Source organism: Corylus avellana, chromosome ca1 (assembly GCF_901000735.1).
Source record: "Corylus avellana chromosome ca1, CavTom2PMs-1.0".
Classification (NCBI taxonomy): Eukaryota; Viridiplantae; Streptophyta; class Magnoliopsida; order Fagales; family Betulaceae; genus Corylus; species Corylus avellana.
Window position 1 is genome coordinate 40,556,680 of NC_081541.1, and position 20,673 is coordinate 40,577,352.

The 20,673-nt window shown below is 35.2% G+C and overlaps 2 protein-coding genes across 2 annotated transcripts; one reads left to right on the forward strand and one right to left on the reverse strand.

Annotated features, from left to right (window-relative positions):
• The first annotated feature begins 1,385 nt into the window (after window positions 1-1,385).
• LOC132189623 (uncharacterized) lies at window positions 1,386-10,125 on the forward strand. Its single transcript, XM_059604374.1, has 9 exons — window positions 1,386-1,734; window positions 3,077-3,143; window positions 3,242-3,334; window positions 3,679-3,731; window positions 6,565-6,648; window positions 8,432-8,484; window positions 8,569-8,633; window positions 8,740-8,792; window positions 9,604-10,125. Exons 1-9 carry the CDS (start codon window positions 1,489-1,491, stop codon window positions 9,691-9,693), a joined length of 804 nt encoding a protein of 267 aa, XP_059460357.1. The 5' UTR covers window positions 1,386-1,488; the 3' UTR covers window positions 9,694-10,125.
• A 2,311-nt stretch (window positions 10,126-12,436) lies between these two features.
• On the reverse strand, window positions 12,437-14,152 carry LOC132166870 (GATA transcription factor 4). The gene is made up of 2 exons (XM_059577713.1): window positions 13,442-14,152; window positions 12,437-13,179 (listed from the first exon to the last, which is right to left on the reverse strand). Exons 1-2 carry the CDS (start codon window positions 13,685-13,687, stop codon window positions 12,658-12,660), a joined length of 768 nt encoding a protein of 255 aa, XP_059433696.1. The 5' UTR covers window positions 13,688-14,152; the 3' UTR covers window positions 12,437-12,657.
• Between the last annotated feature and the right edge of the window lie 6,521 nt (window positions 14,153-20,673).

Here is a 20,673-nt window from a genome sequence, read left to right on the forward strand (position 1 = left end):
AATGAAGTATGAATCTAATTTGGATATAGTCTTGATTTTGTCTGTTTTATCTTGATATTGGGTGCATTCACATTCGGCTCAGCAAAATTTTAGTTAAATTTAGTCATAATATAATTTTTTTATATTTTAACTATCAACTTTTTTAAAGTACTTACATCCGGCTCAATATTTTAACTATCAACTTTTAATATTTTATTTAAAATTTATTATTTATGTTATTCTACGAGGAAGGAGAGAGAAGTTTAAATAATTTTTAATTAGAGAAGAGAGGATAAAATGATTTTTTTATTAGTAAAATTATAGATTGTTGAGCATTGTAGCTTCTCCTCAAATTCTTAGAGCATTCTCAGTAAACTCCCTATAAGGGAGTCTGTTCCCTTATAGGGAATATGTTCAAAAAAATCGCAAAAAAAGTCCCCAGCAAACTCTTTATGTTCTTATTTAAACCATCAGATGCTACAGTAAAACCCAATGTATTGGTTTCACTGTCGCGATCCCGATGAATTATTTAATCCTAAAAACACACTCTCTCATCTCACGGCTATCTATGCACGCAAACCTTCTTCTTCGTCTTCAACGTCTTGCTTTCTCTTCTTTGTTCAAGCACGCTTTAGCACTACTATTTCATGAGCTAGAAGTTCATGGATATATGAGCATTAGATGTCACCGAAGAGTACTTAGGCGGCGACCACAAATTCATGCTCGTTCGTGTCGAGTTTAGTTGCCAACCGGAGGATCTCTAGTCGTGGTGTGTTTGCTTTGGATTGATGGTTGATCTGCTTGGGATGGCTTTCGATTAGAATCATAATATGGGTTTCTTTGATTTTTGAAGGGAAATTTTGGTTGTTATGGCGATTTGGTTTGCAAAAAACCGAAAGTAGAGGGAAGAAGAAGATAGCTATGAGAAGAAAGAAGACGAAAATATGAGGGAGAGAGAGAGAGTTTGTTTAATAAATTAAAAGAATAAAATAAAAAAGTAAAATTAAAAAAAAAAAAATATATATATATATATATATATATTAATAATATAGAAAATAATTAAGAAAAATTATTAGAGTGTATATCACCATAAGAAAGAATAAAGTAGTTTGAATATATCTTTAAGAATAGGAAAACATAAAGTAGTTTGAATATATATTTAAGTTTAGGAAAAATGACCGAGAGCTGACGAATGCCCTTTATAGCTAATTTGCTGATGAAAAGTGATTTTAACACTGGCTCAAGCCATGAAAAACACAAGAATGGAGGATTGGAGGGAGGTGACGGTCCGTCAGAGAGTCCACAAGCACCGTTAAGTTATCTTGATGACGTGTTTGTTTTTAGGCCTTTGATATTTTTTAAAGAAATCGTAGCCATGAAATGGCTCACATCCGGCCCAACTCAAATGGGGAGGATCCGGATCCGACGTGTACCTGGCTGACTCGCTCCGAGATAGAAAGACACAGGGAGTGCGAGTCTGACACTGAACGAACCCTCTAGGCTCTAGCAATGGCGACGGTTGCAGAGTCATCGGAACCGAACCCAACACCAACACCGCCACCGCCACCGCGCAGCGACGATCCTATAGGCAAACACAGCACGACGACAATCCTTGGCGAAACAACGCCGTGGATCGAGTACGCAGTCCAACAAGCCGAGCTCGCCCACGAGGCCGTCGAGTCCACAATCGAAGCCTCCAAGTCCCGGCTCTCCCAAATCATGTCCACTTCCTCCACGCATTTCCACCAGACTATCGTAAATTCCCTCCACTCTTATCTACTTATTCCTCTTTGTTTGTTTGCCGAGAAAATAGTGGAAAAGACACCGAACAATTGAATTTTCGAGATTTTAGTCTACATATACATTTTCTACATCTTGCTATAGAGGTGAATGAGATTTATGGCAATCGAATTCGTTTATAGTGTGAAATTGTCTGTTTGACAAGAAGAAAGAGGAAAGAAAACGAATAAAGTTCGCGTATTATGCATCATGGATTGATTTCTTTTCCAATAATTTGAAATTCAGATAAAATATGCCGAAAATGAAAATTGTATTGTACTTTGCTATTATTTGAAACCAAACGAAGTATTATGCTTAAACTAGGGATTGTGTATCTAATAGTTCATATTTTGATAGTACATTTGAGGTGGGAGATGACTCTAAAATTAGATTTTGGAGTGAGAAGTACTGTGGAAATTGGGCCCTCAAGGAACCTTTTTTTTTTTCAGTTTTGTATAAGAATCGACTCTGCGGTGGATCATTTGGAAGTTTCTGACGGCTCTTATCAGTAGAACATGAGCTTTATCAGAGCAGCTTCAGTTTGTTGTATTCCTCTAGAGCGGGCCAGGGAGGGGAAGGGGAAGATAAGCTTTATTGGGTCCCTTCCAAGGGAGGGTTGTTTGACCTTGGATCGTTCTATAATGTCTTTGCCCCTCATGATGGTGCTCCTTTCTCTTGGAAGTGTATATGGCAGAATAAGGTCTCTTTGAGAGTAGCTTTCTTTGCTTCGTGGGCTGCCCTAGGGAAAATTCTCACCATCGAACTTTAGGAAGTAGTATGTCATTGTGGTGGATTGATGATGTATGCGTAAAATATGTGGGGAGTCTATGGATTATCTTTTTCTACACTGTAAGATTGGTAGTACCTTATGGAGTGCTATACTTAGTAATGCTGGTCTTACTTGAGCTATGCCTAGGAGAGTGGGTTACCTATTTGCTTGTCAGAGAGGGTTGAGTGGCAATCCCTAGAGTGCAGTAATGTGGAAGATGATTCCGTCCTTTCTTTTGTGATGTATTTGGAGGGAAATAAATGATTGGGCTTTTAAAGACTGCAAGAGGATGATGGTGGATTTCAAGTATTTTTTCAGTATTATTTTCCACTGGGCTGCTACTTTAGACTTTCTTTATGTGCTTTATTTTCATATTTTTTTTACCGTCTTTTTATTTCTAATTAGGTGCTCCTCTTGTATACTTCCTGTGTACTTGATGTGCTTTTTGTGCTTTTTAATGATATTTCGATTACTTATATAAAAAAAAGCTAATTTTTTAGTTCCGCTATGAAGTTGTTCATATTATAGCAGCTGGAACTTTGAATGTAGGATTCTTTGGAAGATCTCAAGTCTAAGTATGCTGCTTATGAGGATATGGTATTCGGAAAGATAAAAGGTTAGCTCTGGTTTCAGCTTTTTGGTAGTTGCGTTTACCATGAGCATGCGTATTTCTTTGTTTTAGTTTTTTTGATATTTGATAGTGTTTATTTTCAGACTTGTGTGCACAAGGTGTTGTTACTGTGGCTTCACATCCATTGATTACTACTGGTGGGGTTGCCGCTGGCTTGGGATTTATGGCGCTGAAAGGTATAGTTTAAAGTTCTGTAGACCATTGGATCAGATTGCAATTATTTTAAAGGTTCTAGATGTACTTATTTTTCGATGGCCATGTGGCTAGGACTTTTATAATTCATCTATAAGTGAGGTGTCAGATATTATGAATGTCATTGACGTAGATGGATGTAAAATTTCTGACTTATCTGCCAAATCTTGGAACTTGCTTCTGCTCAAGAACATTCATGAAGCTAATCTTTATTTCATATCATATCCTAATGATAAAATATGTTCTCGTGCGTGTTCTGAAAGATTTTAGCATTCTACTGAATATTATCTATAATATTTACTGATCACTGTTTTTCTATTAACTGCAGGGCCACGGCGTGTCTTGTACTATAAATTCTTGCGCCTTTTTGTGAGCGACGAGGTAAGCCACAAACACAATTGAAAAAAATGAATGTTTATTTCCAATTCATGGCCTAGCTATGTAATCAGGGTTTAACATGAACATGAATTGTTTGGCACAACCCTCGTACAAGAAATGTATACAAGAGAGACAACCACAACATGAAAATGAATTGTTCATGCAACAGTCTTCAATATTTTACAATGATGCCTCAGTTGACATGGCAAAAATGTTTGTAAAATTTGTATTCATTACCAAGTGTCTACTGTTCTTTTGTGCAATGTTTGGCAAGCAGAGTGATGGATCAATAAATGTATAACTGATCCTCCACTTGATTTTCAGTTAATCTCTTTTAAGAGCTCCTCAAGAGATAGCCCAGCATTCTCTTCCTTTACATCTAAATTCTGGATGTCTCCTAGTAACCCACTGTTCTTCACTCCCAATTCACCAAAGACCTGCTTATTCCAAATCTTCAAATCTTCCTTGAAAAAGAAGAAGAAATAATTGTATCTTTAGACTAAAATCTTATAGTGGACCGATTTCCAAGAGCTATATTACACCGAAGTGGAAACATTGAGACTTTAGACTTAGTCACTTGTGTTAACTAGTTTATTATCATATGAATTTTTTGATCAAAAATAAAAGAAAAGACAGGATTGAGAGAGAATGTTGCAACGAGGGCCCAGGCTCAACAAGTAAAAGTGGTGGGTTTGAGTCGGACTTAGGTTCCATCCTACTAAGAAAAATAGGGTTTTTGTTTTTGGGTTTCTTTTTTTTTTTTTTTGTGGGGGCAGTTTCCTATTGGTGTGAAGTTTGATTGGTAGTTCAACCTAATCAATAAACTTAAATCCTCTTTGACAAGGGGCTAACCTGCCGAAAAGTTTTTTTTTTTGTATGAACTTCAACCCAGACTTCATATGCATGCTTATCACCTTAGCGGAGGGTGGTTGCTGTGTATATCTTACCTACCGTTATATGTGGATACATAGAATATGAGAAAGCTAGCTTGCTTCCAAGCCACCACATAAGATGTGCCGGTGGTCATAGTTGGTAAGTGCTAGACAATTCTATAATTACCTAGGGAAAACATCGACCACATTTGCGCTATTATTCTAAAAGGACTAGTCAAGTTACAATTGGAGAACCCCAAGGGGTTGGCCTAGTGGTTGAGGCTTGAGGTCTTAGGGAGTATCACCCCATAGATCCCAAGTTCGAGACATGCTAGGTGCAAACTCCCCCTTGGGGCCACACCCCCTAGTGTGAAATCCAGTGATTTATCCTGACTCGTGTAGGGAAACTTCTGAGGGTGCGGTGCATAGGTCCGAGATTTACTCTGCAAGGGTGGGTCTGAATGGCCCTGCCTTGTCGAGGTTCCTCGTCATAAAAAGAAGTTACAATTGGAGCTCTCTAACTTATAAAGCCAATTTCATATAGTGAGGAACCAATATGAGACATAACACTTATGAGAATCTTTATAATCCACCTACTCGATGTGGGTAATCCACTTGCCTAATGTGGGACTAACTTTATGGGGTGTCAGAATGTCCTCACCTAAATCCTTAACGTCTTCGTCATGGCCCATGCCCATGTGGCTTGGTTATTCTGATACCATTTGTAATGATATAGATAAAGCGTTAACCACATCTGCGCTATCACTCCCAAGTTACAATTGAAGTTATCTAGAATCACTTATAAGTCTAGTCTCATCCAGCAAAGAACTAGTATGAAACTTAGTACTTATGAGCACCTTTATAATCCACCCGCTCAATGTGGGTAATCCATCCATCCAATGTAGAACTAACTCTCTAGGGGTGTCACAAATCTTCAATTGAGTTTATTAATGATCCGGTGCCGAACCTGGTAACCTTTGGTTTTAAGGTTGGAATTAGAAGTTCATAGTTTGTATAATCTTTGTGCATGTTCTTTTCCTTTCTCATCCTTTATTCCTTAATTTATTTCTCAAGGAAAGTTAAAACATCTCCATAAATATTTTCGTTGTCTTTAATAAAAAAAAAGCTCCAGTTCAATATTTTCATTCATTTGAATTTTGTGGATTATAGTTGAAACACTGAACATGCTAAACTGGTTGAGTTGCATGGTTTTGCTGTTGATCCACATCATGTTATAAACTGATTCCTGCTAGTAATTTAGTTTAGTGCATGTTATACCACAAAGTAAAATTCAGATTTTTTTTTTTTTTTGTTTTTTTGTTTTTTTGTTTTTTTTTGTTTTTTTGTTTTTAAGGTTTGGAGTTGATTCACAGCTGGTAAAGGCACATTAAAAGGTATTGCTGGCTGCATGCTAGGAGGGGTTTATAATCATGAAAACTGAAAGGTTACTTATTATAATAGGCATCACTGCATATATTTGCCAAAATCTTACACATTTACTTGGATTTGGAAGGTATTTTTACCATTTTTGTGTTTCCTGCATGTTTATGTCTCTGACATTTTTCAGAGCAAGAGCATATGCCACTTACATTTTCATGTGACAGAGGCCAAATTTGTTCCATCAATCCATTTTTAAATATGTTACCAATTTATATCTAGTGCTCAATAGTACCTAATAGCATAAAGCGATTATTTTGAAACATCAATCTCGAGATGGAATTGCCTGTGTTAAGATGAATGTTTTTGCAATTTCACTTCATTGCCTTCAAGAAAATTCAAATGTATATCTCACTCCTTAGGAGAACATTCTTTTTGTCTACCCTTGCTCCAAAAACTCCAAGGCATCAATGCTGTATTCTCACCAATACTTGGCGTCTATGCTGAGAACCCTGAGCTGTTGTTCTATAATTGAACCTGTTTTATGCTATTTAGAGATTTAACTCTGCCTTTATTTCTGGGTGCAGACCTTACTGCTCAAAGCTAATCGGAAGGTAGAGGGGTTGCGGACATCACTTGATAATCTGAAAGATAAAAGTGAAAAGTTAGAGGTAACCTTTGGTTTCTTGTCAATCCTTATTGATGATGAGGAATTGATTAGAGTGTGTCATGAATTATTTTTGTGTTGCTTCATGCATCCATTACTTTTTGGTTCCTCTTTCTCTCTGTTCCCCCCCTTTATTAAAAGAGAAGACTTGGCCGGTGCAAATGTTGAAAAGGAAGTGGCACACTTACGTACAAGGATGTATGCTGGTAGTATCAAACATCTTCACAGGACTACCAACGCCTATATGCTATGTAGAACAAATCAACAAAATTTAGAAATGAAAAACCTTGATATCCTGCAATATAGAGTTTCACTAACACAAAGTTAATCGGACCCTAATATTTATACTTTGGGAATCTCAAGGGTCCTCTGCTCTTGGCTGAGTCTAAAAGTTTGACCGGAGGCAGAGATTGGTATCTGCAAACACTCAAACTCAAAGCATTCAGCATCTTAAACCTCCAATGCTTTGGTAGGTATTTGCAAACACTTTTCTTTGAGTGTCTCAGATGCATGTGCCATCCATGAATAAAGGGGCATGATGTTTGGCAAACAAACTGAGAAGGAAGAAAAAAATATAAAACTTTTTGAGAAACGGCCGTCTTACTCTATATCATTTTGGGAACAAACCAGAGAACAGTAGTCGGACAAATGGTTTGATCCAATTGGGCATCTATAAAGGGACATGATGTTTGGCAAACAAACTGAGAAGGAAGGAAAAAATATAAAACTTTTTAAGAAACTGACGTTTCACTCTGACATTTTGGGAACAAACCAAGAGAACAGTAGTCGGACAAGTGGTTTGGTCCAATTGGGCATCCATTAGGTTAGGCGCCAAACCCATTATTGGTTTGAGATATTGATAAGGTGAATACCCATTCTAGTCAATGCTATATAATGACATTTGGACCTCAAAAGATGGAAAGAAAGAAAAAAATCTCTTTCATCCTATCTCCATAAACCTCAAGGTGTACGAAGTTTCATATCTGATGAGCAGATCAGTAGAGAATCCATTTATCTTAAGTTGATCTAGTCGAAAAGCAGACTTACGTTAAAATAACCCTTCCTTGAAACACTTTGGTAGTGCTCCTGTATTGGAATCAAAATAATGGACTTATCTATTTAGTTCATGTATTTGAGGAATATATGAACAGACTTAAACAGCCTTATCATGACACCCTTTTGGATATTATCTTATACAGCTATGGAAGGGGAGTGTTGCAGAGAATTCGTCCCTACAAGTCACTGGGGTGAATCGCTGTGGGTAGAGGCATGTGAAAGGTTTAACCACTTCAACACTACTAAGTATTCTTTACATCTGTGAAAGCTGTTTCAAACCAAAGAGTGGAGCTGATTGTGGTCTTAGGTGTTAGGTATTCATAAATAAGAATGAATAGAAGCAAGCAACTTGGGCTTTTCCCTCTTTGTTTTTCTTTTATTGATATATTTGTTGTTTATGTAGACCTTAAAAAAATTGAATAGAAGGGAGAAGGTAGCTCACAAGATTGTATTGCCAAGTAGAATCTGGAATACTGCAGTGTGGGAGCCAAAATAAAAGGGAGGGGGGGAGGGAGAGTGGGGAACAGGAGGCCCCCATATTCTTGCTTTGTGGATTTGCAGCACAGTGCAAAACTCCAAAGCTTCAGCATATCAATTAGGTGTTTCTTAACATAGCATTTTCCCTAATGGCTGATATTGTATTCACTTCCGGATTTTAAGCTATTGCCTGCTCATTGATCAACGTAACTAATTCAAGCAAGCATTCCTAAAACAACGCAAATTCTTTTCAGAAAAGCACATTACATGGAGAAGAGATACTGATACGCGGAAGGACAAAACTGAGGTTTGCACTTATATCAAATAGCAGTTTATATAGTTTACCACATTTTTTCATTGCATTAATAGATCCTGTTCAAACCATTTACAGACTCGCAGGGAAACAGATTCAAGGTGTAATCCGCACAGCTTATAAGATTGAAAGACAAGCATTAGGTATGCAAATGTTATCTCTATTGAAATTGTTGACTTTGAGCACATTGAACCTATGTGGATGAAACATTCCGCTAATGTTATCTCCACGTTGCCTGTGTTGCTACAGGATTGAAAGATATTCTTGGAGAACTTCCTAGGGCATCTCAATTTCAGTCACAGGTTAGTTTTTCAATTGAGGCATTCCCTTTCTTCATTTCACCATTGATTATAAAAAAAAGGACAATTTGCTATCCTACTTTCTTCTTGTTTTATGTTTTCAGTTTGAATTTCTTACTCTTGTCATATATATTAACAAATAACTCAAAACACAAAACACATTTTATACAGCTTTTCATATCTCTTTATAAGAATATTTTGACAAAACACATGCTTAGCTTTTGCAGGGGTAAGAAAAATAATAAAAAATGGGGTTAGAGTGGCCGTGTGGAGGAAAGGCTATGCGGCATATATATATATAAGAGTAACCCTACACATGTTTTTGTTTTCTTAAAATGAGCAAGTCACATAAAATATTTTCTCAAATGTGAACCCCACGGAAAACACTTCTCACCTTTTGGTCATTTCAAAACACTTTTTTAAACCAATAATAATAATAAAAAAAAAGTTACTTTAATATACTAACAAATATAACCAAAAGCTCGTTCACCATTCTCTCCCTTCCACAAGTTAAAATTTTCGAAGGTCATCAACTCCATGGAGAAGACATCATAGTTAAAAGAATCATTATTTGGAATAAAATATGACCAGTGAAGAATGGGTAATAAAGGCATGGGCAAGCCACGTCCTCTATCAGTCTATCTATCTTTCTTCCTGTCGAATAACTTTTTCAAAAAACTTTACTCAGTCAATAACTTTTACATCTACTTAAAAGTAAAAGCGCTAGAAGTTATGATTTCAACAAACATTTTGCTTCTGTCTTAAGTATTCTGTTGTTTCCCAAAATGCTGATGTGGGGCTGTCTGCTTGACAGGTTTCTAACCTTGCTTCTGAGGCAAAGCGAGAAAGGAATGCTTTGACCAAGGAGATCACAAAAATCAGCAATCATGGAATCTCGGTTTGAGACTTCTCCTGCTGACATTCTTTTGTTGCATGTACTTTTGAAGCTTTTACAAATTGAATCGCCTTTATCTAACATGTGAGGGAGGAACTTTATTCTGTGAGAAATAAATGCAATCTGTGGAACAATTTTTTTCTTTTCTTTTTGAGTTGTGGGAAAGGCGAGGTTTTCTTGCTTTGAAGAGGAGATACATGTCCTGCATTCAAATTCTATCATTGCTTATTTCCTTACCCTACTTTGTAGCCATTTGTCCAATATTTAATTTTTGGGGTTGTGTAGTATTTTTGTGCAACATAGTACATAGAACAGACAGCTTTGAAAAACTTGTCATATGTTCTAAGTTTTTAGTTTCTTAGGCAAATACCTACCAAATCATGGAATCCTGTATCAAGCTCTGTTTGTTTCGACATTAAACGAGATTTCCGGAATTTTTTTTACTTTTTTTTTTGGTGTTTGTGATGAATGAAAAATTGATTTTGATTTGAAATATTGTTGGATCACCATCCTCCATGTCACCGCCCACCACCTCTTCCCACACTGCACAACTCCTCTCCTGCAACCTTTGCAGTTTGCAACCCTCTACTGGCCGGTCATGAATTTTTGTGTTTTATTCATTGATAAATTGTGCAACTCATGGTGGCCTTGGTCGAAGTAGTGGTGATTCCGTGCAAAGGATTTTTATGTCAACTAAATACCTCAAAATATTTTTGACATCATCTTTTGAGTCTCCCATGTATAGAAAATAAGCATTTTTTTTCTTCATTAAAAACCAAAACAAATAGAACTAAGATATTTCAAACCTTCATGCATTCACCCAACTCTAATTATTTAATTACAAAAATAAATAAAAATAAAAAAAGAAGGTAGGCTGATATCATAGCTGTGCTTTTGGCATTTTTCAGTGAAAATGCTGTCCTGGTTATGAGTCCACAGCATTTGGTGCCAGTGGAAGTAATCTATGCCTAAAAGCCTAAGGCCCTAAAGGTGCCTTGGGGCTTGGCCCTGACAGCACCTAAAGCCAAATCCGGGCTTATTAAAAAATTACTAGAGATTTTTAAATTCTTTTTTTATTAACTATTCATATTTAAATTCACTTTTTCTTTATTTTTTCATAAATTTAAAATTAAATATAAACCATTAAAAAACCTATGAAAGATTTTATTTATTTATTTTTTTTTTTATAGCACCTAAGCCAAATCTAGTCCTAAACCTAGGAAATGTTTGTAGTATGAGTTGAAGATTATCTTTATACAAGGATTAGGTGGCTGATTTTGTACAAAATTATTCTTAAACAAGGAATCAATTATAAAGCAAAGGCAGTAGCAGCACCTTTGCACCATAATTTTTTCCTTAAAGGCTTAAACTACATCAATACAAGTACAACATAAGAGCATTCATTCACATTTTTTTTCTCCTTTCATATCCAGCTAAAAACACATCATGTTTTTCTATTTTAATTACCAACTCATTTAAAGCATGTAAATCTCACTCTCAATTTTACTATCGAGTTTCACTATTTCATTTAAATGTAATTTCTCAAATACTTTTTTATTAAAAAAAATTCTTTAACAATTATATTTTTTAAAATTGTCGTATTTTTCAAAATTTTGTCTATTCTCGATAGTCATAATTTCGAAAATTCATATTTGTTTAACCATCATATCTTTCAAAATTCGTGTAAAGAGGAAAAATATGCTTAAGATAGAAAGAAAGTGAGTGAATGGTATTATTGTAATGCTCGATTTACAAAAAAAAAAAAAAAAATGAATGGTCTAATATCACTATCATCATCAGAACACATGACCCCATCAACAGGTGATGATGATTTGTTGTTGTAGTAAAACAAAATCGGACGACTGAGATCCCATATCACCATTTCCTTTAATCGGGTCCCACAATCACCTACCGCCATCGAATTTGAAACCAGCGATTAAATTCAGCGCCCATTGTAGAGAGATAAACCTGAAAAAAAGAAAAGAAAAAAGAACAGAGAATATTCGCTCACCCTCATCTCCTTGCTGCATCACGTGAAACTCCCACTCTCTTCCCCCCCCCCCCTAAAAAGGATTAAGGTCCTTATTCCAATACTTTAATCTGGATTACTCGTATTAAATAAACGGTCTAGATTATGACAACACTCACTTCTTGGGCAAAAGAGCAGTTCAACAAGTGATCGAACCATCCCTTTAGTCACAAGAAGTGACGAGTTTTGTACAATTCATTTGTAATTTTGAATGAACGGTCTAATTTAGAGATACGACATTTAATGCTTAGGATATTATGGCGTGATTCTAGTCCAAAAATAGCCAATTTGGTAGTTCCCTTTAAAATCCAAACATAAAAGTAAAATTAATCGTAAGAGGGTTCGGGTCAAAGGACGAAGATGTAAACATCCCAATTATATAAGGAAAAAAAGAAGCAAAATGACCTTTTCTCTTAGAGAACCAAAAGGAAATTATACTTGGAGAATTTGATTAACATAATAGCATAATTTGTGCTAAAAAAATAAATTAAAAAATGACCGTACAATCCATTTAGCCATAATAACAACGTAAAAACATACGCTTAAATTAAACTTTGGAAATGATCGAACCACCTTTTTAGCTAAAAAAAATGGTGAGTGGTTCGTCGGATAAATTAAACTTTAAAAATGATCGAACCATCTTTTTAACTTAAAAAATTGGTGGGTGGTTCGGCCATCCGATGAGGACCTACTCAATACTCTCAAGGCAATTTGGGAGTTGGGTTTAAATTCGAGCATAAAATTAAAATCAATCTTAAAGAGGATTTGTACTAAAAAAATTAATTAGGACGAAGATCAAGCACCCTCATCATATAAAAAGAAAAAGAAAAACATGAAGCAAAAGAACCTTCTTTCTCTTTAGAGAACCGAAAGGAAATTAAAATTGGAGAATTTGATTTGATAAACATAATAACATAATAAGAGCCCAATCACTTTCCGACACGTCAGCAGACCTCAAAATCACGCTGATGGTGATGGTTAAGATGATGATTATACATTTGCTCCTGTTGTTGTTGCTGCTGCCTGATCAGATCCTTCTGGCGCCGGAGCTCCATCACCTTCCTGTGCGAGTTCGAGTGCTGAGTCAGCACGAACGTCGGGCTCGCGGCGGGTCGGTACTCCGGAACGAGACGACCCGACTTGTACCTCACGCCGCACGCGTTGCACAGCGTCTTCGGCCCCTGTGGACCCGTCCGCCACTGCGGCGTCTTCTCCGACGCGCAGTGCGCGCACCTCCGCACCCCTCCATCTTCGGCGCCGCCGCTCTTGCTCTTTGACGGACTGGATCCTCCGGTCTCCGGCGAGGTGGTTAATGCTTTGGAGCGTTTGATGCGGGCGGATCTAGTCCCAGAGATTGACGTGTCCGATCTGAATCCAATCGTTCCGGCGAGGTCGTTCGCCGGAAAATCGGTGAATGAGTCGTCTACGAACTGCGAAAGCCACTCGAGCTCCGCCACGTCGTCGCTCTGCGCACCGGAATCAGAACAATCAGAGATCAAAGAAAAAACATAGGTACTGTTTGGTTACCATTTAAAAAAGAAAAAAGAAATTAATATTTCTCATCAAATAAATTTCTTAAAATCTTAATAATTATTATTTTTTAACTTAAATAATCTAAACTGTATCGCCTTATATTTATATTAAGCGAGATACAATAAATGAAAAGAAAGGAAAAAAATCAGTAAGAAAAAAAAGTGAAGAGAAAGCGTGGTGGCGGTGGGTGCTTACGGGGACACAGAGCGTGTTGGTGAAGTCGGAAGAGAAGTGGGTGCCGGCGGGGCTAGGAATGGTGGGTGGGGAGAAGAGTCGGTGGGTGTTGGATGGGTTGTCATGAGTCGGTTGAAGGTAATGGGAATCGGAGGATGAGGCGGAGGCGGAGGAGGAGGAGAAGAGCTCGTCGTTGGAGAAATCCAAAAGGTCGTCGATGGGGAAGCTGCAGTCTGCTCCACTCGACGACAGCCCGTACACATCCATTATCTCCGGTGGGGGTCTCTCTGCCTCAGCTCTCTGGGTTTCTGTGAGAAAGAGAGAGAATCAGAGGGGAGGGGATGGGGGGGGTTTGAGGGGAAGAGATATAGCAGTGTATGATGGGAAGGGGGGCAGGAGAACGTGCAGGGAGTGACCATGCACTGCAGTGAGGGAGAGAGAGGAGAGAGATGGGGGGATTTGTTTAATTTCTTTATCTGTGCAACTGAATTCTGAAATGGATAGGTGTGGAGTATTTTAATGGGGTGCGAGTGGAGAGGCCAAGTGCATGGATGCTTTCATGCAATCATGGACAAATGGCTACACACCTACACATGCATGCATTACCCCCTTGTACTTTCTCATATTTCTCATCTCCATCCATTCCAATTTTTGTTTCTGCCCCCCACTTTTCTTTGATTGTTAAATACACCCCAAATATGGGCCGGAAACTATCGATTTTGCGATTAGGTTGTCCGAATAATACATAAATTCAAGCAGTTTAAGGAGGGTTGATGAATTCATCTGTTTTGGGCAAGGCAATGTAGGATGCAGAACCCATCTGTCCTAAGTCGTTGTCAATGTAGGATGCATAACCCATTTGTTTTGAACGAGTGAGTCATGCAACCATTTTGTCTTAAGTTTAAAGGTTTTTTGTGTCATTAGAGTAATCTAATAATAAAGAATTTCAATACAAGGAACTATTCCCTTGTATGATATTGATATAAGATATAATTTTTCTTAATGAGCAATGCTACGTCCAAATTATCTTACAATGCTGGTGTTGTAGTTCCAACAAGCTTTTGATTTTTGATTTTTGATTTTTTTTTTTTTAACAAGGACTTAATCTATGGTTGGTTGGATAAAAATATAGTAAGAAAGACTCTTTCTTGATATCCTTTTTGTTTCCTTTTTGCTCAATTGGTTTATTTGACTCGGTTCAACATGAAGTAGGGTTCAATTTTTCTCTTTTTCTGTTTTTTTTAAAGGAACCGAAGTATTGAAAATGGCTACAAGGATCTTTCTTTTATATTCATGAATCCATGATATATTCTTCAGAAAAAAGGGTCTTGTAGGATGAAATTGGATAAGCTAGATTTTGACAAAAGTGTTTCTATAATCATATTGTCTATAAAATTGATTCATCAAAATAATTACGAGTCACCATTGATGTTGACACATTGCCATTCGGGCATGTCCATTGGTGGACCAAGCAATCAACAATAAGCATGAAACAAAAACATGCAACCAAGGAGAAAATTCTAGCAAATCAATGTCCATATTTCAAGCCAAAATCTCCCTCTATGATTAAGACCACCACCGATTTTCAACACGATTCATAAATACAGACTCAACATAAAATTAATAAGCTTTAATAAAAAAAATTTGACCTAATTAAAGGTTCAAATTAAGATTGATCTCCCTCTCCCTATATAAGTACGGCAAATTGAAAAAAAAAAGCCCGACGTTCTATTCAATGCTATTGAATCCTTTATTGAAGTGGGAGAGCTACCCCTACCCTTTCCTCTCTACAATTTGTCTAGTCACTCCAATCACATTCTTGCAGTGGCAAAAGGTGACTAACTAGCCGGCTAATCAAACAGTCTATACATTAGGGTCCCATGCTGTTGTTAATGTTAGGGTTTACAAGATTGTCAACCTTGAAAAAAATCATTTTTTTTTTTTTTTGTTTAGTTTAAAAAGATAAAATTAATGCTACACTTTACATTCATTTTATCACATTTACTTCACTCTCTTAACGTGACATAAGCTGAATGGATGTAAAAAATTTTATTTTTTCAAGTTGTCGTTCAGCTCATGCCAAGTTAGCGGGTGTGAATAATAGATTCTAATGATAATAGTATTTTGGACGTATCTAACCAAAGCATGTATCACAATCAATTAAGATTATTTTCTTATATATATACTTGATGTAATGACTTATAGGATAAAGTTTTTTGATTGAATTTGGCTTAGGTGGTGTCAAAAACTACAACATATATACTTTTTTTTTAAAAAAAAATTAATATATTAAAATAATATTTGTCCTTAGATCATGTGATTTTTTTATGTACATTTTAAAAATATAAGTCAATTTAATAATTATTTCGACCCAATTTAGAAGAAAACGCTATAATCTAATTAATGTTGTTAACTACAGTTTGATTGGAGTAGACTCATAAAAGAGTCTAGTTGAAGTTACTTAGAGGATTTAAGCATGTTGCTTACTGTTTTGTCCCTTTTTCAGTTTTTTCATTTACCATAAAAATAAATAATGCCATAATTACTCTTAGATCCAAACCAATAATGACATAAGTGGACCGCCATATCCCGTACTCCCTCTTTTATAGGTAGAAACCAAAATGAATAATGACATTATTGACTTTTAACTCGTACACCCTAAAATATTGAAATTGAACAAGAAACTCCATTAATTCCAAATTTAGTTTCTTCAAGGGTAGCTTAATCGGTTAGAGATCACGTCTCAGCAGAGGTTACTAGTTCGAATCTCTCCTCTTGTGTTTGGACATGTCAAAAAAAAAAAAAATTCAAATTTGGTAAATGCAGCTAATTATATGTACTTATTGGGGTTTGACAGGACCCGCGAACTCGATACGAATTCATCACGAAATTTAAGAGTTAGGGTTAAGAAGTTTGATTCGTTTAATTAAATGGATCAAATTAGGATTAACTTATATAATTTTATATCAATGTCTTGACAAGACCTGAACTCAACATGCGATATAATAGTTAGTAATTCTTGACATGATTTATAAACACAACACGAACCCAGTACAAAATTAAAATAGTTAAAATTGATGAATTTAACCCATTTAATTAAATAAGTTGTGGTTAAGATGCTTATGCATTTACACAACTCAACTCTGACACGCAACTCGCTTACATTTGAATTTTTCATTTTATTCACAAAATTAAAAGAAAGCGGGACACGTGTTACCTAAACATATGATACGTGTTGTGTTATCTAAGAAATAGCTAGTAATGGGAAGATATCATTTAACAAAAAGCAAAAAGAAAGTGAGACAAAAAAAAAATAATAATAATAAATTTATTCTAGATGCTTATTTTAAATTATAAATGTACCATTTCAATATATAAATTACTAAAATATAATAAAAACAAATACTTCCACGAGAAAAATTCAAAACTATTTAAATAAAATCTAAATTATTCCAAAAAATACAAAAAAGATTGTAATCCTGTCCCGTCCCATTGCCGGCATAAAGAGTTTCGTAACGGAAGATATGATTTTATAATTTTATTTATAGTAGGACCCCGTAACGGAAGCCATAAATTAAAGAAGGAAAAAAGTGACGGCGAGTGGAGATGTCCGTTACGTTTGGGGCTCTCAGATTTTATTGCACCGACAAGTGGGTTCCAGGCTCCAGCTAGAAATTGGCAAAGCCGAAGACAAAGCCGAAAAAGGACGAGTTGCTCAATAAAGAGAGGCACGTGTGGGAGCGTGGGGATTGCGGTTTTGTGGGCCTGTGGCTGTGGGCTATGGCGGTGGTGGGGCCTACCAATATATATATATATATATTTTTTGTACAAATTTTAAGTACCGCCGGACCGTACGGTGCGATGGTCCATCTGATTGATTAATTGATCTGACGTGTTCTCTTCTTTTGTAAAGTTCGAAATAGAAGATAACTGCCAGCCTGGATTTTCCGCCATGTCACCATATTATACAATTTCTTTTTATCGACCCCACATTCCAGCCTTCAAAGGTCCACATCCTGAACTTATTTCAGAAAAAATAAAATAAATATTATATTTAGTTTAAGTTCTTGTCTTATTTAAATTTAGTCAAATTTCAAACAAACTTTTTTTTTGTTTTCCCCCTCGTTTTATTATTAAAATTAACGGTTTATTATTTATTTTGGGTCATGATACAATGTACGCTAGGCATAATTTTTTTTTTTATAATTAAAATAATAAAATATTATATGTTATTATTTTAAATATTAAATCAGTGGGGCGTGCATGACGTTCAGCATTTCAAATAGCATCACCCATTTATTTTATGTGTTCATAATGTCAAAAATCATAAATGAACTTAAGAAGAACTTGTCCATTAAAAAAAAGGGACAAAATGGTCCCAAAAAAAAAATGATAATTTTGCCCCTATTTTGTAGGCATGGTCCAACTACACTAAATAATAATAATATGTGATCCATGAAATGTACAGGAGTTAGCTCTCCAAAAATTTAAATCACAACCAGATGAAGCACCAATGAAGTCACATTGCCCGATCGAAGAACATTTATCGGCGGCTATGGCAATGGTCCACAACCCCAAAAGTGGCCAATGGTGATGCTCGGCCACCCCACTCATGTTTTTTCTTCTTCTTTCTTCTTTTTTATTATTATTATTATTATTATTATTTATCAAGTTTTATTAATTTGGTTTAGTAAAATGTTAACATCAATGCCCAAATGTGAAGGTAGTTGTCCAATGTCCACAGCCGCAAATGACATGTTCAAATAGGCAGCTTCAAGCTTTTCTAATATGTATTGAATAAATAAAATAAGTACTATCAAATACGTGCCTGTTTGCCAAAGTCTATAAACTATTCTTAATACTATTCCTCTCAAAATTAACTCTCTAAACATTCTTACTTTTTACATCATATCATTCACTTTTTATCACTATTTAAATAAAAAAATTATTACAAAACAAAAATTTTCACTTTTTCATATAAAACATTCTAATTTTTTTGTTCCCTATCAATCAAATCTGCTATAGTAAAACTCTCTTCTTTTTTTGGGTGTGTTTGACAAAGGAGTGGCCGAACCGGACCTAAAAATTCAAAAAATTCCTTTTAAAATTAACTCAAATATTCTTACTTTTTACATCCAAAGTCTATAAACTATTCCTAATACTATTCCTCTCAAAATTAACCCCTAAACATTCTACATCACATTAATCATTTTTTTATCATTATTCAAATAAAAAAATTACTACAAAAATTACTACAAAACAAAAATTTTCATTTTTCATATAAAACATTTTAATTTTTTTTCTCACATCAATCAAATCTGCTATAATAAAACTTCCTTCTCTTTTTGGGTGTGTTTGGCAAAGGAGTGGGCCAAACCGGACCTAAAAATCTAAAAAAAAATTCTTATAATTAACCAAAATATTATTACTTTTTACATTACATTAATCACTTTTTATTACTATTCAAATAAAAAAATCACTACAAAACAAATTTTTTTACTTTTTTATACAAAACATTCTTACTTTTTTTTTTTTTTTTTTTCATATCAATCAAATTTGTTTCACTTCTTTTTTTAAACCCTTTGCTAAACACACTCAAACTTCTGGCAAACAAGCCCCAAGGGAAGATTCTGAGGATGATCCATAATTGATTCTCTTCCTATGGGAGAAATATACAAAAATAATAATTACTAAAAAGAAAATAGGGCAATGATTAGATTAGTGTGAATTTAGCATGAGAATGGGTGCATTATCTTGGAATTTGTAGACATGCCATTTGAGATACCAGCTGTTGAGTTTTTGTGAGAAATTACAAATATAAAGGGTCCTCGAATCACGTGACATGACAGAAAGAAAAAAATATATATATATATATATATGGTGATCCCGAAGCCCACAAGACTGCACGTGCATGCTCATGTGCTCCTTAAAAGTGATGGGGGTTTTAAAAACCATGATTATTGACTTGCATTATTTGCGAATCTTTTATTTATTTTTTATTCTTTTGCCAAGAATAAAATCACCACTTCTTGGAAGTTGGTGTTCCCCAATGACTTCACCCTATTTTCCTTTGTTGGCACCATAAGAATTAGACAAATGTTAATTTCCATATTACATTTTTATAATATTTTTTATTGATTAATGTGATGTTTTTTAAGTATTTTTTTTATGAAAATTATTTAATAAATAAATAAAAATATTAATCAGCACATTACGTCGACCGATATGAAACAAGTATAAAATTGTAATCGGAAAGTTTGCTTTGGGCTAGGATTCCAAATTCCGACTTTATGTTAGGATTTTGTGTCAATTTCCAAATTAATATTTTGGAAATACAAAATTTATGGGTTTATTTACATGAACTCAAAACCATTATTAGCATTTAATCTATTTGCCATTTGATTCAAATTAAGTATATAATGTGTTAATCTAAACATTTTTTTTATTTTTTTATTTGGGAAAATAATTTGGGTAATCTAATCTAACCTTACCATCAAACAATAAGTGGGAATGAAAATTCTTTACTTGTTTTGTTATGGAGTTTTCGTGTGTATGATAATTTCCTTGCTGAAATAAATAAAGAGTGCAGTTATGGGTATTATAATTTTTACTGTAAGTTTTTTTTTTTTTTTTTGAAAATAAATATGATGATTATCATTGATAAAATAACTGATGTGGAGTATAAGCCTACATCAACAATCAAAAGATAGAGCAACTTGCTTCATCAAAATGTCACTACTACAATCTGGAATTTGATCTCTCCAAATCCTATCACTGCCATTTGTAATAGCCTCCCTTGCGAGTCGATGTGCCGCTTTATTAGCTTCACGGTGTATAAAACCACATCTCCACCCTGAGAAATTTTGCAAGACACCCCGCGTATCCTCCACAATATGACCGAAAATGCTCCAATTTACTGTAAGTTCTCTTACAACTGATGACAATTAATAATTAATTGAAAAAAAAAAAAAAAAAAACCCCCTCATTCCCAAGCTGGACGGTGGGATTGATAAGGTTAGCAAGAAAAGGAAAAACCAAAAAAAAAAAAAAAAAAAAAATTGTGAGATCTTAGATTTAAGGAATGAAGGGTCTTATTGTAAAGATGTTGAGCTAATCTTAATGTCCCGGCACGTGCCAGTGATTGAAAATGAAATTTAATAGAATGACAAATATAATTATTGGGCCGTATCTGTGGATATGGCCCATGTGCCCTTTCTGCATTAGACGATACAAGTACTGACTCTACTGATGAG

Coding starts and splice junctions, on each gene's coding strand:
- LOC132189623 (XM_059604374.1), top strand. CDS start 1,489: ATGGCGACGGTTGCAGAGTCATCGGAACCGAACCCAACACCAACACCG. Junction 3,732..6,564: donor GCCTTTTTGTGAGCGACGAG/GTAAGCCACAAA, acceptor TTCTGGGTGCAG/ACCTTACTGCTCAAAGCTAA. Junction 8,485..8,568: donor CGCGGAAGGACAAAACTGAG/GTTTGCACTTAT, acceptor AACCATTTACAG/ACTCGCAGGGAAACAGATTC.
- LOC132166870 (XM_059577713.1), bottom strand. CDS start 13,687: ATGGATGTGTACGGGCTGTCGTCGAGTGGAGCAGACTGCAGCTTCCCC. Junction 13,180..13,441: donor CCAACACGCTCTGTGTCCCC/GTAAGCACCCAC, acceptor TCCGGTGCGCAG/AGCGACGACGTGGCGGAGCT.